The sequence below is a fragment of the Orcinus orca genome, chromosome X, assembly GCF_937001465.1.
Source record: "Orcinus orca chromosome X, mOrcOrc1.1, whole genome shotgun sequence".
Taxonomy (NCBI): domain Eukaryota; kingdom Metazoa; phylum Chordata; class Mammalia; order Artiodactyla; family Delphinidae; genus Orcinus; species Orcinus orca.
Window position 1 is genome coordinate 20602686 of NC_064580.1, and position 17830 is coordinate 20620515.

The following is a 17830-nucleotide window of genomic DNA, read 5'->3' on the forward strand; positions in this document are numbered from 1 at the left end:
AGCCAAAGGAAAAAAAAAAAAAACACCCACCATTGTTATATACCATAAATTAGATGCAAACTCTAATTACAATGAAATCATAGCGTAGTACTGAACCAAAAATATCCATTAGTAAATTAGTCTTATTTCTGATTTTTTTTCTCCTGAGTTCCTTGAATAAAAGAATGGACAGAAAGTATCCCAAGTAGTACACAGACTACTGATGCTCAGTGACATAAAATGATTATTACTAGTTTATATTCAGTGTAAGAAGAAAGGCAGGTGTTGAGGGCCAAGAAACAAAGCAGAATTTTAAATTATATATATGCATATATATTTATTGGGATCCTTTAAACAAGTCCCAGTTTTCATTATAATGAATATTCCTACATTGACAAAGACATCCATAGTTTGCATATGGATTAGTTACTGAAATTAACTTCAATTAACAGGGTCCCTCTAACAAAATTATAGCCTAGGAGCGTTTAGTTGGTACAACTGAAAGGCCTGTCTCTTGCTTATGCATTAGATCTCTTTTTTCCATGCCTTCCACTTCAGTACCTACACAAAGGAAACAGAAATCATTTAACTAAAAGAGCTCAGTCCCCAAGGCTCCCAGGAACCAAAGCTCAAGTACTGTATGTGATTTCTACCCCAAGCTATCTTGGTCATTGTCTAAGTGAGAAGTTTATGAAAGATCTACCTTTAGTATGCCTCATTTGCCCTAAACTGTCTATCTACATGCTTCGTAAATAAAGCAGGGTTTTCCCCCCACATAGGCCTAAAAGGTAAACACCCATGCTTACCTTCATGAATGTGGAAGACTCTCTGTTTCTCGGGATTCTGAGATCCTTGAGTCAGTCCTCTGCTGGGAGCAAGCAGCCCTTTGCTCAGGGTACAAAGCCTACAAAACAAGATGAAACACACTTCGAGAAGGTTCCATGACTTCTTCCCTGGCAACCTCAAAGACCTGTGCCTCCTCCAGAGCACTCAGCCACCCCACACCCTTAGTAAATACTGTCTTATAGGGTCTGTACATGTTTCTCAAGTGTATGTATATTTGCATATGAGGCTACTCCGTAAATCATCTCTCCAATAAGAGTAAACATTTCTTGAGAGCAGAGACCAATTAGGTAATGATCTACAAAATAAATAAAAGATATCAACCAGGTTTAATGGATTTATTCTTATTAGCTTCAGAAGCCCAAAATCAAGTTGGTAAACAGCTGAGTAAACTAATTATGAACATTTATTTTGTTATTGTCATACCATACTTCCTCAATAAATAAGCTAAACCCAATTATAAGTCAATCAACTTTGAAAACAGAATTAACCCTTTCCAGGGTTACTCAAAGAGAGTATTTATTGGACCTAGGCAGAAATTTCCTACTCCCCAATGGAATAAAGTCAAAGCTATTTACCCCAATATGCCGAAACTGTTCTCCCAAAATAAGTTGTTTAACTTGATTTTGGCTCACTATTGCTTAACTGTCGACTCCTAACCACACACTATCCTATCAGGGATAACACACGTATAGTATCAGGGACTGACAAATTGATCTGTTGAGAGCACAGTGGAAGAAGGCAAGGCATTGAAAAGGTAGAGAACCCCAGATCCTCTTACTCATTCTAGCTCAAGTGACTAGTAAATTCTTACTACCTAATGCCAGGTCCAATGATGACTAACCTATTTTTAAAAAGCATATTTTAAATTTTCTTTAGAGCCCAAATTTATTATAGATTTCTCTTCTGAATTACAGCATACAGGAAGAGCCTCTGAGTAAAAATATTTGGTAAAATCTACATGTAGTTTTGATACTTGTCCTACTAGAACAAATCCCGGTCCTTTCACCAAGTCAACTACTCTAACTGCAGAGAACACAAAAATAGCAGCACATGCTCACTGGCTAATTCAACTCCTTAGCCAGCCACTCATCACACTGGCCCTGATACAATCCCTGCTGGTTCACTAAGCCTGGAATGCTTCCTAAAGCGTTTGGGGTTTGGGTTTTGTGTTTATTCTCCAATCACACAGCTAACAAGCCTCTATCTTACATAGTTGTGGTTTATTTTTTCACAATGAATTTTCAATTTATGTATTTTTATATGTGAATTAATATTTCAGTCTTCTTGTTCTTGACCTTCTAATTTGCATTTTCTCAGAACGTGAGTTAAACTTTTTTCTTTTTCACTATTTCATTTTATGTATTTTCTGTAGGTTCAAATCCCTCACTGAAGGAAACAAGAGCATGTGGTCCTTCCTTCTGCCATCTCAGAAACTATCGTTCTGCAACTGAATATATCAGGTTTTAAAAAGCACACTGGAAAAAGCTAAAATCTTCCATTGCTACTATTAGCTGAAAGAGCAAAAAAAATCATGCCCTCGATACATTAATTAGCAATAATAATAGTTGCTGTAGATGATCTCAATATAAGAAATGAGATCTGACTCTGAATGGCTAAATACTGTGAAAACTCATCACAAACTAACAGGAGCTGTAAAACTGATCTCACATATTTGGGTAAATACACATATATACAAGCATTTCTGTTTTGTTCCTTAAGAAGCAGCATTTTCTGAAAAGTGATGAAAACCATCCCATCCTGCCTGAGTGAAAAGCAGTATAGTACACAGAGGTTAAAAGCCTGACCATGGGGACTCCCCTGGTGGCACATTGGTTAAGAATCCGCCTGCCAATGCAGGTGACACGGGTTTGAGCCCTGGTCCAGGAAGATCCCACCGCAGAGTAGCCCCCTCTCACAGCAACTAAAGAAAGCCTGTGTGCAGCAATGAAGACCCAATGCAGCCAAAAAAAAAATACTTAAAAAACTCTATTCCAGAAAGGCATGCTTCTCCAAAGTCTCCCCTAAAAGTCAAAAATGACCAGAAATTTGGAAATAAGCCAGGCACTATAATGGACCATCTCTGAATGGAGACTCAAATGGAGATAGTAAAGAGGGGGCTGATGAATACAGAGAAACACTTGGGCCAAATTATTTGGAAAACTGTGGTCCTGCAGCCCTGTTGGTTGCATACTGCCATAATAAATTTGAAAACATATCCCTGTAACACAGCAAAGGCCTAATGTGAGTGCTTTTTTAAAAATCATTGATTAGGGCTTTCCTGGTGGTACAGTGGTTGGGAATCCGCCTGCCAATGCAGGGGACACGGGTTCGAGCCCTGGTCCGGGAAGATCCCACATGCCACGGAGCAGCTAAGCCCATGCGCCACAACTACTGAGCCTGTGCTCTAGAGCCTGCATGCCACAACTACTGAAGCCCGTGAGCCGCAACTACTGGGCCCGCGAGCCACAATCACTGAAGCCCACGCACCTAAAGCCGGTGCTCCGCAACAAGAGAAGCCACCGCAATGAGAAGCCCATGCACCGCAACGAAGAGTATCCCCTGCTCGCCGCAACTAGAGAAAACCCGCGCACAGCAACGAAGACCCAACGCAGCCAAAAATAAATAAATAAATACATAAATTTATTAAAAATATATATATATTAAAAAAATAAAATCGTTGATTATACTAATCATATACTGGTATAATAAATTTCTATTCTCTTGTGAACATTCAGCTTATTGTAACTTTTCACTACAATTTGATATAATCCCTGCTGATAATCAGATGAAACCTGTGGACCCTCGTGCCTAGTAGTTGTTGGGGGGGAATACATTTTTATTGATACACAGAATAGTATATACTATTTCAGATGGTTCACAGACCACTCCCTTTTGACACCCCCATGGGCCCCTAGATTTAAAAAATTGTGATTCAGACCAACCTCCTGAAAAAACTTGAGGCCCGAAGGAATTAGATGACTTTTTCCCTGCTAGTCAACTGGCACACTGGGTAGAGCCCAGCTCTTCTAATCCCTCCCCACCTCATACACACCATACATGTAAGGAAACTGCTCTTCTCACAATCTCAGGCTACTTCCCTTTATCTATGCAACACTGAGGTGGAGGGAGCAGGGGAATGGTTCAATCACTGCTTAACACCTCAGTACCTCAGGGTTAATGGCTTATTCCCTGAGAAGCCCTCAAGAGTTTTACCTACAGCAAATCCCTAGGCCTTTAGAAGAAACTGTCAAGAGGCCTCTACAGTCAGGCCCTAGGACTCCATGATTCAACCTTTCCAATAAAAGGAGACCAAGGAGCCCAACCTCTCCATGGCTAGCCAAGGGAGTCACAAAAGTCGCATGAAGGTGTGAACGTAAGTGTCTTAGCTGTTCTGGGTTCCAAGCTTAGGGTGGGTGTCCGGGAAGAGTTTTCAGTACAAAAACAGGCAATGCCATTCATATGCCCTCCACTCTGGGGAAATGCCTCAATTTAGAGACTAAACAAATTCAGATGGCTCTTTTGTGAGTTGGGGGAAAAAAGAAGTACAAAGATTGCCCACCAGTCAAATAACCTAATCATGTCACACAGTCTGTATTCATTTATGTACTCTTTCTCTCTCTAGACACTAATGGAGTACCTGCTTAAGGTTCAACAGGACTCAAAGGAAACGAGCCACAGGTTTATAAGGAGTTCAGAGCAAAGACAGAGGACTTCCAAACTGGGGGGGAGGAGAGACCAAGGAAGGTTTCCTGGGAGAAGACACATGAACCAAACCCTGGAGCTTGTAAGAAGGCCTGTCACATCATGTCCAATGCAAGCTAAAGCCAACTGTGGCTCTTCTTGTAATGACCTTCAATCCATCTTCAAATGGTATAACAAAGTAAATAAGAGAATGAGAGACACAGAGAGACACAGAGAACCTATTTCAACTGAGAGCAAGGTCCACAGGGACAGTGAAAGAGATCCAGGGCCCCCAAGAGAACTGCTGGGGATCACTGTCACTTGGAACCACTGTGGGCCACACCAGGGGGGCTGGCATACCTATAGCGGGATGAATTCAGAAGCTGCAACAGGGGTGAGCCCCCTGGGACCCAACCAGGCAGAAAGAACTTGGAACAGCCGGAGTGCTCCGGTGAAGGGGGTTGGGGGAGAGCCAGACATGCCCTGGAGTCTAAAGCCCTACACCTTAACTGGACAAGCTGGGATGATGACTTACGCAGAAAGGCATTCTCCTTGTCAAAGGGGCCCAATCAAAGCCACTCCCCCACCTAGCCTTACCGGCCTTGCTGCTCAGTAAAAGTAAAGTGCAATCAGCACCAGGGGCCCTGGTCACACAGTCCTGAGGTCCTGAAAGCCCAAAAAATGCCCTGCAATCTCTACCCACATTACAACACACTTAAGTCGAGTCCAAGTCAGTCAAGCACTCAACCTTTAAAACGCTCTGCAAAGGAGGGCAGAGGGCCGGAAACGCAACGTGCAGCCCTAAGTACTAGCTTTCTGACAAGGGGCTAACTCCAAACCACCCCCCTGATGAGCAAAGAGATAGGAATTTCAGGGAACGCCCAACTTCCTCCCTTAAAGTGCCTCTTCGCTTTTAACATCAAACTCCGGGCCGGAACACGCGAAGGTGGGGGGTGGGGGGCGCGGGGCCCCACCCTAGGCCGGCGGGGTCGCGGTAGGCGACCGCCCTTCCCCACCCGGCCCTATTTTCTGCCCAAAAACCCCGGCACTAGTTCCGCCCTTCGCAGCCCGCTCCAGCAAGCGGCGCGGAGGGCGGGCGTGGGCGCCCTCCGGTCCGCGCCCCGCCAGGCCCCTGGCTACCTACCGCAGTGCCGCCCCCCTCATGGCGCTTGCCCGCCGCCGTGCACGTGATCACAGACCCGAGCCCCGCGCGCCGGTTGGCGGAGGGAAGTTGAGGCAATGGAAGGCGGGAGAGGGAGAGCGTTCGCGGGCGCCTGACTGGACCTAGCTCCCCAGGACCCCACCCTTGCCGCGCGGCCGCGGGCGGGGGCGGGGCCTCGTTGCCCGGGGGCGGGGCCACGCTGCGCTTGAAGGCCCACTCTTTGGCGAGAAGCTGGAGTTAGTCTCTCTCCTCCATTGTTGATTAAATGCATCAGGCGGCACCGCTGGGGTGTGCCTAGAGGCTACATGCAGCCACGTCCTTGGAGCTTGTCTCCGTTATCCCGCTTCGCTGAAGGCTGCGCGACCTTCACCCCCAAGCCCCGGCTCCCAGTTGGCCTTTAGCTGCACGTTGGAATCTTCTGGGCAGCTTTCCAAAATACCGATGCCTGGGCCTCACCCTATGGAGATTCTGAATTAGGGGTGCAGCCTGGTCTTCAGGATGTCTAAAGGCGCCCCAGATGATGCTAACGTAAGCAATGGTTGAAAACCTTTACTCGAAGGGGAAAAAAATTGTTCCTCTCCTAATCTCGGTGTGCCCCCTAGTGTTTGACGGTTGGAGATCTTGGCCCGCCCAGAGAGATTCAAGGCCAAAAAGTTAAGATGATTTTTACCCTAGGATCTGATTCTCCATTTCATTCAACGAATTCTTATTCAGCTGTTTGCAGTGCGCAAGACGCTGTAGATTCTGGAAATGCAACAAAACAGACAAAACTCCCTGCCCTTAGGGGGCTTACCTTATAGGGAAGGAAAACAAGTCAGCAAGCAAGTTGGCAAATTATATCGTTTCAAACGTGATAAAGTGGTCTAAGGAGGAAATAAAATAAGGTAATGAGGGGGGATCTTTCCAGAATACATGCCCGTCTTGCTTTGTCCTTGAAGATGGTAATTTCCTAAAAGGCAGGGTTGATACCGTATGTTTTTTGATACTCCATGCTTACTAAAAGTTTGTCAATTTTAATTAAGCTGGCTTTTTAAAAAAATCACTTTATGAATTACAAATGGAGCACGGTCTTTGGCTTCCTCTTTCCTCTCCACCTAACTTTCCCTGCTTTTATCAGTCCCACATCCAGAAGACTGTCCTTTTGGCCTGCAGGGATCTCGCCTTCCTTTTAATTCATGTTGTCCATACCTTATCAGGGACGGTTTTGTTTTGTTTTGTTTTGTGGAGGCTATACGGAAACCGGAAACCGAGCGGTACCCCACAGGGCCTTCCCAGGTACAGATTCCCCCCTCCCCCACCATATCTCCTGCCTCTCGTTTATAGAAAAGCTTTAGCCTCCTAGGCCTTCCCCAAGTTCTATGAAGCAAATTTACTCAGAGAAGTGAGAAGATACAGAAACAAAGGAAAAACAGTCAAGCAAGACAAAATAATAATAATTTAGCCATAAAGCAAAGTCAAGGACCTTTAGCTCCTCCTCAAGAGCTATAGACAATATCCTGAGCCACGTCCTTGATTTGTTTGGCAGACACTGAAACTCACACCAGGTGGAAGAAGTTTACTGCATGCTGCCCATAAGCACGTAGACCCCAGACCAGCTGGAACCAGAAGGTTGATGACGTTTAACTCCCAAAATACCACCCTGTTACCTCACCGCCAACCAATCAGAAGAATGTCCACAAGATGATCAGGCCCCCTGCAATCCTCACCTGTAATGTGGCCTTTAAAAGCCCTTCCCTGAAAGCCATCGGGGAGTTCGGGCCTTTTGAGCATGAGCTGCCCTATCTCGTTGCTTGACCCCACTTTGGGTGCCTTGCAATAAACACTATACTTTCCTTCACCACAACCCGGTGTCAGTAGATTGGCTTTACCATGAGTCAGGTGAGCAGACCCAGGTTTGGTTTGGTAATAATACTTCCTTATACTCTACCACACCTAACACAGTGCAATAAATATTTTATCAAATTACACTTTTTGGTTGGTTTTTACTTGAACTTTCGGTTGAGGCAATAGTAGGTTCAGGGAAAAAAATTAAGTTCAAGAGAATTTTTTAGGTTACATAGCTGATGTAATGATACGTAGGGGTAGCTTGTAATTTTGTGCAATCAAGTCACCTTCCAGCCAGACACATTCTCATCAGTGTATAATCAGGGTATAAACAGTGTCAATGTTGGCTGGAACAGCTAGAACCAGGGACTCAGTGCCATGAAGATGCCTCTTCTCCATCATTTATCTTTGCTATACTTTGCATACTGGCTTCATTCTTTTTTCTCTGAATAATGGCTTCCTCCACATGGCCAAAGCATCTCCTGAACTTCACATTTTACAATCGCAGACACATCCACATGCTTGGAGACTGACCCGAAAATCTGTATCCCAAATACAAAAAGTCCTGAAAAGAGATTCATTGGCCCAGGTGGGATCAGGTACACACCCCTGGACTGGTCAACTGTGGCAGCAGGGCAAGGTGATGTGATTGGCCCATTTGACTTACCAGGAACCTCCTTACCCAGGCCCATGGACAGGTCACCATCTACTAGTATGGCTATTTCCATAAGTAGCCTCTCAGAGGGGAATATGCAGCACTCCTTAGAAAAGGAGTACAGAGCAACCAACCCCACAGATGTCCCACTGCAGATGTTATTTATTTATTTTATATTTTCTTTTTGGCTGTGTTGGGTCTTCGTTGCTGCGTGCCGGATTTCTCTAGTTGCACCGAGCAGGGGCTACTCTTCGTCATTGCGGTGCGCGGACTTCTCATTGCGGTGGCTTCTCTTGTTGCGGAGCACGGGCTCTAGGTGCATGGGCTTCAGTAGTTGTGGCTCGCGGGCTCTAGAGCGCAGGTTCAGTAGTTGTGACGCACGGGCTTAGTTGCTCTGCAGCACGTGGGATCTTCCCAGACCAGGGCTTGAACCCGTGTCCCCTGCATTGGCAGGCTATTCTTAACCACTGCACCACCAGGGAAGTCCCAGATGTTATTTAAAGAGAAAAAAAATGATCTCATCACTTAGCCCACTTACCTTAGTTCTAACCTCAGGGAACCCCTGCTAAAACCCAGCCAGCCCAGCATTCAACCACATGTCTACAATTATCTCAGTTGGCAGCATGAGTAAAATTCTTAAAACAGCTTAGCAACCCTGATTTCTATGTGTGTGGTGGTAGTGGGGTTGTAAATGTGGTATATGCTATACCAAATTTTGGACAGCAGGGATAGAAAGGAAAGTGGTCACAAAATCAGGCCAGGAAACATGCAACAGTTGTATGGTGGTGAGAATCACTGTCCTGAATAATAGATTGTCCACCCCACCTGTTTGTTGTTATTCTCCGTTAGTTCTATTCTGAAATGGTCTCAGGGTAACAGAAATGGTATCAAATGTATCATTAAAATCAAAGACACCTCATCATACACTGACAGATACATAAGACATTATCAATGTCATTATTATTACAAGTAGAAGAATCATAACAAATAACAAAACCTAACAATACGTTATCAGTTCAACCTAGTATTAAGAGTGAAAAGTATCTAGTAAGCATCCTTGGGCTGCTAAACCATAGATATTTTTGGATATCTAATTCAGGTAGAAAATGTTGTTGGAAAACTGTCATCAACTTTCAAACAAATTGATTCATGCTATTATTTCATTAGGATAGAGAAACCACTTTTTAAAAAATAGCTTATTAAAAAAAAAATAGCTTATTTCCCAGACTAGAGATTATACAAAATAAAGTTGTGAGGGGGAGGAGGAAACAATGGAAAGGTGATTTTCCCCCTAAACCTGAAAGACTAGTGAGCTGTTACATGAAAATGCTTAGTATTATATCCACTTGTTCCAACAGAAGTAAAACCCAGGCTAGGAAATTTCAAAACAGTGGTAATTTTTTTATCACTTTCCTTACCTTTCCTCAGCTCCACCTTTATGACTGCTCATCAAATCCAAGTGTTGAAAGGTTTTATATCTTTAGCAATGCTCTTTTTCCTCTAACAATTTCCTCTTGCTTAAAAATGGCAAACATGTAAAACATGTCATACTATTAGTGACATGGGATCAGAGGGTTTCTTTAGGATAGGACATCTTCATCTCAGGGTGTCCTCTTCAATAAAGATGTCTCTTTCAATAAAATAGGACTTAAAAGGTAAAATTTCAGTGGGCAACTCTCCTACCCACGCCTAATCTTCTGATCATTCTTCACCTTGTCACGGCCACCCTCCTTCCCACTTCATCCACTCTCTCCAACAAATTCCGTTCTCTTCCATTCGTTTCTCCCTCTGCATCCTATTTCTCTCCATTCTCTTGCCCACCCACTTTCCATCATTTTTTTCACACCACCCCAACTGCTACCATCCTAGCTGGGAAATAGAGCCTCGCCTCAGACCCCAAGGCAGCCCATTCAGCTGGGCCAGCATAGGAGCCAACCCTGCCATTCCTCAGCCCAAGGAAAATCAACAAGTACCTCTGATACAATTACAGCTGCACCAGGATGCATAGCCATAGAGGGAACAAAGCTATAAACATAATTCACTATCTCTGCAGAAGCACATGCTTCAGAGTGCCCGCAAGCTTTCGAAACTGACTTTACGATGAGGATTTGTATATTCTATAGACATTAAAATCATGCTGGTTGTTTGAATTTACATAACACGTTTTCGGGTATAAATTTGTATCTTGTGCTATTTGGAGACGGGGCCACACAAAGACAGGATGGTGCCATTAGTATTAGTTGACTTTATCTTCAGAAACAGTGGCATTATTCTAGCTGGTTTATCGTTATATGTGATCTTTATGGGATTGCTAGACTGCTTTGTTCTGTTTATATAGGTAACTCATTAGCACACTGCACAGGACACCACATATGGCTTCTGTCTGGCCTCGTCTGTGGAGATGAAAAAACCAAGCCTGGAGAGAAGAAAGATCCTTGTTTTACTCAGAAAAAGGCTCTTCAAAGTGGCCATTTTTTCCTTGACTCCAGTTCCTACTATAACCCACAGTTATTCCCCATGTATTGCTCAGGCTCTTGCATCTCCCTCACCCTGGCCCTAGCAGTTACTGTAAAAATTCCCTGAGGAGATATATATATCTCCCTGAGGAGGTATAGGTATAGATAAAGACATAGATATAGATATATAGATACCGTCAAAAATAGCACAACTAAAACCACCAAATCAATAAATAGTATTTAGCTCTCAAACTAGGAGCTTCCAAATTCAAAGATTGATATGAAGCTCATGGGCATGAAATTAAAGGATAGTTTATAAAGTGAAATGAGAAAGTTATTAACGTTTACAATGACTCATTATTACAATGGGGGTTCCAGATGGCAGGAGATTGGTTAAAAGTGATTCTCTTATACCATTTTTAGGAAGATGACTTAAGTTTTATTATGACTGTCAGAGGCATTTATAAGAAATAACCTAAGGGGGCTTCCCTGGTGGCGCAGTGGTTGAGAGTCCACCTGCCGATGCAGGGGACACGGGTTCGTGCCCCGGTCCGAGAAAATACCACATGCCGAGGAGCGGCTGGGCCTGTGAGCCATGGCCGCTGAGCCTGCACGTCTGGAGCCTGTGCTCCACAACGGGAGAGGCCACAGCAGTGAGAGGCCCGCGTACCGCAAAAAAAAAAAAAGAAATAACCTAAGTTTTGCTTATGTTCATGAAATAATCTAAACTTAGTTTTGCTTCCGTGGCTTGCATGGTTTTGTCTGCCCAGGGAAGCCTCAGGTTTGGTCTCCCTTTTGTTATGTTTAGCAATTCCCCCCTTTCTGGTCATTATCTCAGCAAGCTAAGGGTGTGGCCAACTAGTTTAGCATTACTCTTGGTAACCACTGTTGATACAGCCAGGCTAAAGAATCACACGTTCATTGTTTCCAATAGTTGAGTCAACAGGATGGAGGGTCATGTAGTTGCTGTTACCAACAGCTGCATCATCATCATAGACATGGGAAGTTAGGTCACTGAATTCTTCAGGTTGTCTAATCCTGATGGATATCATTTGGTGTAAGAGAGGCTAGCAAAAGGCATTTAAAACCCTTGGGAGGATACAATGCACTAGAAAGGTTAACATGATGACTATAATCAGAATAGTAGCCAAGAATTTTAAAAATTCTCAAGGGCAGAGAATCCCAGAAGCTAAGATCTAACCAACTAGATAACTCGAATGGGCTGTAATCAAATTCAGGCTTTACCTATATATACACATATTTATATATATATATATATATTTTTTTTTTTTTTTAACATACGCACAACACGATGTATTAGCAATCATATATCCTCATGATTACCTAGGACAGGATGAACATGAGGATATTTTAGTTCAGGAGGTGGTACTGCAGGTGTGCCTCCACCTAAGTTAGGCCTCTATATGATGTGAGCAATAAGGTAATTTAATAAGACGCATTTCTATGGAAATAAAAGAAAAACAAGGGTTAACAGTTCGAGCAAATTATAAATTCAGTTTCTGAGTTTGGAGAGCAGCCAATTGAGAACATTTGTAGATTTGAATTCGAAGCATCTTTAGGGAGTGGAATAAGGATGGCAGTTTCAATCTGTGGATTTTCCTGGTTTGCAGCTTAACTGTCTTTGATGTCATCAGGTATTCTACTGAACTTTCTTGAGCAGCCTTTACAGCAACAAGCATGAAGGTTGTCCATACATGATCTATTGTGGTGATTTCTCTGAAGTTTACAAGTAGATAACGAAACCTCAAAGACAATTAACAGGACTAGAATTTGATAAAGAATACACCATACTTTTCTATACTTACCTGGTAGGAGAGATACCATGATAACCATAGTTTTCTAGTGAAACAATTTTTTCCATAGTCATCCCTCTTTTATCAAAATACTTATAGTGAAACTAATTTGTTTATAAGTCATCTTATTAAACTTGGATAGATTATTTACATAAATGTAGTAAGAATAGTAATTCTATGCAGATTCTCAAACATGACATTTTGGTCAAAGCCTTGGTAATATCCAAGGGGCTTTACTGGCTCCATAAAGTCAACTTTAGTTCTTTAAAATTGCCTGGTAATAAAGAATTTCAGATTAGACCTTTAAAGTCTCTTTAGGCTAAGAAGCCAAGCTAAGGACTTGTTTACTTGTGTCCTGCTACAAGAAGAACAAATTCTTATTGAGTTTATATAAATACATATATTGTCATGAAAAGAAGAGTATTTAATAAGAGTTTCTGAATTCTGGAGGGATTAGGTAGGGAGAAAAAGATAAATGTTTCAACTTTTGTTTACAAAAGCATACTTTCTCAAATTGCTGTCAAGTTATAAATATTAATAGCTTAAAAGAGAGGAGCAAAAGGAGTCCTTTAAATCTGGAAAACAAAACATTAAACAACCAGCAATATTTAAAATGAAGTCATAAAAGTTATAATCATCTTCATCAGTTCATTCAGTCTCCTGTAATTAATTTTTGTTTTGCTTCATCTTGGGTTAGTAGCTTTATGAATCAATCACTTTTCCAGTAGAGTCTTAGAAATTCTTACCCAGTTCAGTGTTATGATCTTAAAGTTATCAGAAACTTGTATTCTAGAGTACTTGTTAATATCTTTTCCATAAATCTCTTTGAAGATGAAGCATTTTGCCTGTAGATGATTACAAGTGCTTTCAGAGAGGAATCAAGAGTAAAACAATAACTGTGACAAAAGACTTAAAAACATCCATGGTTAAAGATCTAGTGAGAATTCACCAAAAAATGATGCCCAAGTTATTATTTTGTGACATACAATATTATAAAATAATCACTGGAATTTTGACTGATAACATTATGCAAGGACATACCAGGTTTTTAGGAATTTCATATAATTTCTAGAACACATATTAATAATATATACTATGTAAATATAATCTAAGAAGGTCAAACATTACTTTTTATTTGACAATGTTTGCCATGCAATTTAATATCAAATAAGCCTAAATAAACTGAGATTTCTCTTTTATAAGGAGAAAGAGCAAATTTTTTCAGAACTTCCAGGGGCCCTCTGGAAAATTCCAAAGTTAGTTTGAGGTCAAAAAGACTTCATTCAGAATTTGATTTGGGGAAGTTTGTTAAAAATGTCAAAAGATTTGAAACCCTTGATCAATTAGGAGTGTAAGTCACTATGACATAACACTTAGTTATCTGTTCACCAAAGTGATAACTGAAAGATTTCAAAGGCAAATATAGGAAGTTATATAGCTGTAAAAAACCTTAGCTCTTAAAATTGAAAAAACTCAGTTTTCCTAATTAAAGATCTGATAAAGACAATGTGGAACACAGGAAATATTTCCCATGACACGGAATCCTTGTTTCCTAGGCAGATTACATTAAAGGTAAAGAAAAACCTTTTATAATATTTTATTAAGAACAGACCAATAATCTAAGAAATTTTGTGATTTTAACAGAGAGAAAATTAAACTCTAGTTTTGTATCAGTACATTACTGGGCTCATTTTAAAAATCCTTGTAAATAAATCTATTCAATTTTAGCCAGCTGTGACCTCACAACATAAAATTTCTCTTCCACAAACCTTTTGAATCTTTCTATATTCATTAAGGTTTTGCCTTCTTCTTTTTCCTTTCTTCTTCTGAAAAAAAAAACAGTCATTTTATTTTACACATTACTCTCTTTCTCCTTAACAAAAACACATCCTATATTCCTTGCATACTCCTCATATGAAAATACATTTTATTGTAAATCAACTACAATTTTTTAAAATTACAAGTTCAAACCTCATAATAAGGATCACTTTGATGTTCCATATCCCTAGAATCAGCAATATTTTCACTATTATATTGATTTCTTCCAATCAATGTGAGGGAGAGCAATGTCAGTTTTCATTTCTTTGAATCAAAGTACAAAACTGCAGGGCAGAATAGTCTAACAAATAATGTTCATGTGCTGTTGGTTGTCAAAGAGAAGAGTTAGAGGGAAAGAGAAAACCAGACATCAGCTCCTCTCCCTAAAATACACTAAACAACCAGCTCAGGTGGTTTTGTGTCCTGTTCACTTGTGCAGTAACTATTGCTCGTATCCATGCCATGTAAACTCCGTCTATTATTTTCAGGATGTAGAACACACCTCTACATCCTTAGCAAGGAAACAGAAGAGCCAGTCTCATAATGAATGAGTGCTTTGGCACTTGTTAGGGGTTTGTATCCTCGGGTTTAGATCAATGAGTTCATTAATTTCCTAATGCTAGATATTCAGGGGCTTTATGGAGAATGAATAGAAGTTCTGTTGACAGAATTAAAGGCTATGTAGCTGTGACAAAATTAAGAATGTCTCAGTTCTACTCTGTTTTTGGAATCTGAAGGGAGAAGAAAGTATGTAGAAAAAATATGCAAACACTTACTGAAAACTGTTTGTTCCTTTTTTATTCAAATATTTTATGGAGTTGTTTTTTATGAAGAAATGAAATAAATCTGTACTGATATTTTTTTAAATCCAATTTTCTTCCCTTTCTTTGTATACAAAGTTGTTTTCCTTCACTCTTTATTGTTTCTAGTAGCTCTATTTTTACATATGAAAATTACAAAGCAGGCAGTAGTGAACTATCTATCATATATTAGCACCCTATGGTAAATTAGCAAATTTATAAATACATAATTATAAAAACTTATATTTTTTAGAAACACGTTTTTCATAGTACAATATTTAATGTGGTTTTAATGTGGCAAAAGACATATTTATTAATAGACCCAAATATCTTTGTCTCTGTAAAAATTAAGAAAAATAAATAAATTTAAATTTATGTTTAGTGATCAATGTCTCAGTAAATTATCTTATTTGGAAATGATCTAGACAATAAATGTTCATTATTTAGTTTAGCTTAGTATAAACTTTTATTTTATTTACATTTATTTAAATTACTTGTTTTCAACAATTATGCTTAGATTAGCCATCAAACAGCTAGCCATCATCTTAAGTTATTGTTTTTTGTTTTTTGTTTGTTTGTTTGTTTTTGTTTTGCGGTACGCACGTCTCTCACTGTTGTGGCCTCTCCCGTTGCAGAGCACAGGCTCCGTATGTGCAGGCTCAGTGGTCATGGCTCACGGGCCCAGCCGCTCCCGCATGTGGGATCTTCCCCGACCAGGGCATGAACCCGTGTCCCCTGCATCGGCAGGCGGACTCTCAACCACTGCGCCACCAGGGAAGCCCTTAAGTTATTTTGTAACATAGAGATAGCGTGAGCCTATGTGACAAATAAACCAAGGTAGAAAAAGTTATATGTTTGCATTACATTTAATATTGACAATTCCAAAGACAAGGCTGTTTTTATTAAACCAACAAATTTAAACTAACTTTTATTTAACAAAGATTATCCTGATCATGTGAACTTGAAAACAGCTGGATTAGAGTTTCCATTTCTGAGAGTTTTAGGAATATTTAATTTATACATGCACTTATTTCTCTTTAAGCCAACTAAGTAGAATTCTTTTTAAAATATCAGGGGCAGAGTCAAGATGGCAGTGTGGGAAGATGTAGAGTTAGCGTCTCCCCACAACTAGGGTGCCTGCCAGCCGCTGGTGGGGAGACCCGCAAGGAGACAGGAGGAACCCTAAAGTGAACCAGTAGGACGTAGGGGTACTAAGCAGGGAGGAGAAGTGGAAGCCAGACAGAATCAGTGCCCCTGAGGCCAGGGAGATCAGGAGAAGCAGGACAGGAGGGCGTTTACCCCACCCACTCGAGCCCAGGAAGCCTGCTGGGCTCCTAGGTGAGGTCCCCTGCCTTCTGAGACCAGGGGTTGGGGGGGCACACCTGGGCCCCTTCTGTTCCTTGATCCTAAGCCCCAATCCCCACAGCCCCCAAGGCCTTTTCCAGCCCTGTGGGTCCTGAGCATTGCCCCTGCCCACCGCCCAAACCTCACCCTTGCTTAGGCCCTGCCCTCCACAGCCAAGGCCTTCCCCCACCTTTTTTTTCCCCCTCCTCCTCTTTTTTACTAGTAGTTCTGTACTACTAGTAAAACTACTGGTACTGTAGTTCTTTCCGGTTGTTGATTCATCTATATTTTTACTTTTATATTCTTCATAACATATCTGTTAGTTTCCTAGTCTAATTTTATATTTCACTTTGTTATTGGGGTTTTTTTTGTTTTTTTGCTTTTTCTGCCGCTCCAGATGGCTTGCGGGATCTTGGTTCATGAGCCCAGAATTGGGCCTAAGCTCCTGCGGTGGGAGCTCCGAGTCCAAACCACTGGACTAACAGAGAACCTCAGACCCTAGGGAATATTCATTGGAGTGAGGTCTCACAGAGTTCCTCATCTCAGCACCAAGACCCATCTCTACCCAATAGTCTACAAACCCCAGAGTTGTAAACCTCAGGCCAAACAACCAGTAAGACAGGAACACAATCCCACTCATAAAAAAAAAAAGAGAGACATGGCAAAAAAAAATATCACAGATGAAGGAGCAAGGTAAAAACCTACAAGACCAAATAAATGAAGAGGAAATAGGCAATCTACCTGAAAAAGAATTCAGAGTAATGATAGTAAAGATCATCCAGAATCTCAGAAATAGAATGGAGGCACAGATTGAGAAAATACAAGAAATGTTTAACACAGATCTAGAAGAACAAACAAACAGAGATGAACAACATAATGACTGAAATGAAAAATACACTAGAAGGAATCAAAAACTGAGGCAGAAGAACAAATAAGTGAGCTGGAAGACAAAATGGTGGAAATAACTGCCAAGGAGCAGACTAAAGAAAAAAGAATGAAAAGAATTGAAGACAATTTCAGAGACCTCTGGGACAACAATAAATGTACCAACATTCGAATTATAGGGGTCCCAAAAGAAGAGGAGAAAAAGAAAGGGCCTGAGAAAATATTTGAAGAGATTATAGCTGAAAACTTCCCTAACATGGGAGAGAAAATAGTCATTCAGGTCCAGGAAGCACAGAGAGTCCCATATAGGATAAACCCTAGGAAAAACACACCAAGACACATATTAATCAAACTAATAAAAATTAAACTCAAAGAAAAAATATTAAAAGCAGCAAGGGAAAAACAAAAAATAACATACAAAGGAATCCCCATAAGTTATCAGCGGGTTTTTCAGTGGAAACTCTACAGGCCAGAAGGGAGTGGCAGGATATACTTAAAGTGATGAAAGAGAAAAACCTACAACCAAGATTACTCTAGCCAGAAAGGATCTCATTCAGATTTGACGG

At 41.0% G+C, this 17830-nt stretch overlaps 1 protein-coding gene across 6 annotated transcripts in view; it reads right to left on the reverse strand.

The window, feature by feature from the left end:
- The window catches only part of ACOT9 (acyl-CoA thioesterase 9), an 82336-nt gene that overhangs the window by 40829 nt on the left and 23677 nt on the right, over window positions 1-17830 (reverse strand). For 2 of the 6 annotated variants that reach the window (XM_049705181.1, XM_049705180.1), the window contains 2 exons: window positions 14187-14243; window positions 786-883 (listed from right to left, as the gene is read on the reverse strand). In XM_049705181.1, the coding sequence (XP_049561138.1) occupies window positions 786-883; window positions 14187-14209 (121 nt within the window). In that variant the 5' untranslated portion in view covers window positions 14210-14243. Of the gene's footprint in view, window positions 1-785; window positions 884-5650; window positions 6183-14186; window positions 14244-17830 lie in introns of those variants that run through there. The other 4 variants (XM_004283078.4, XM_004283079.4, XR_007474964.1 and 1 more) reach the window with 4 other exon arrangements.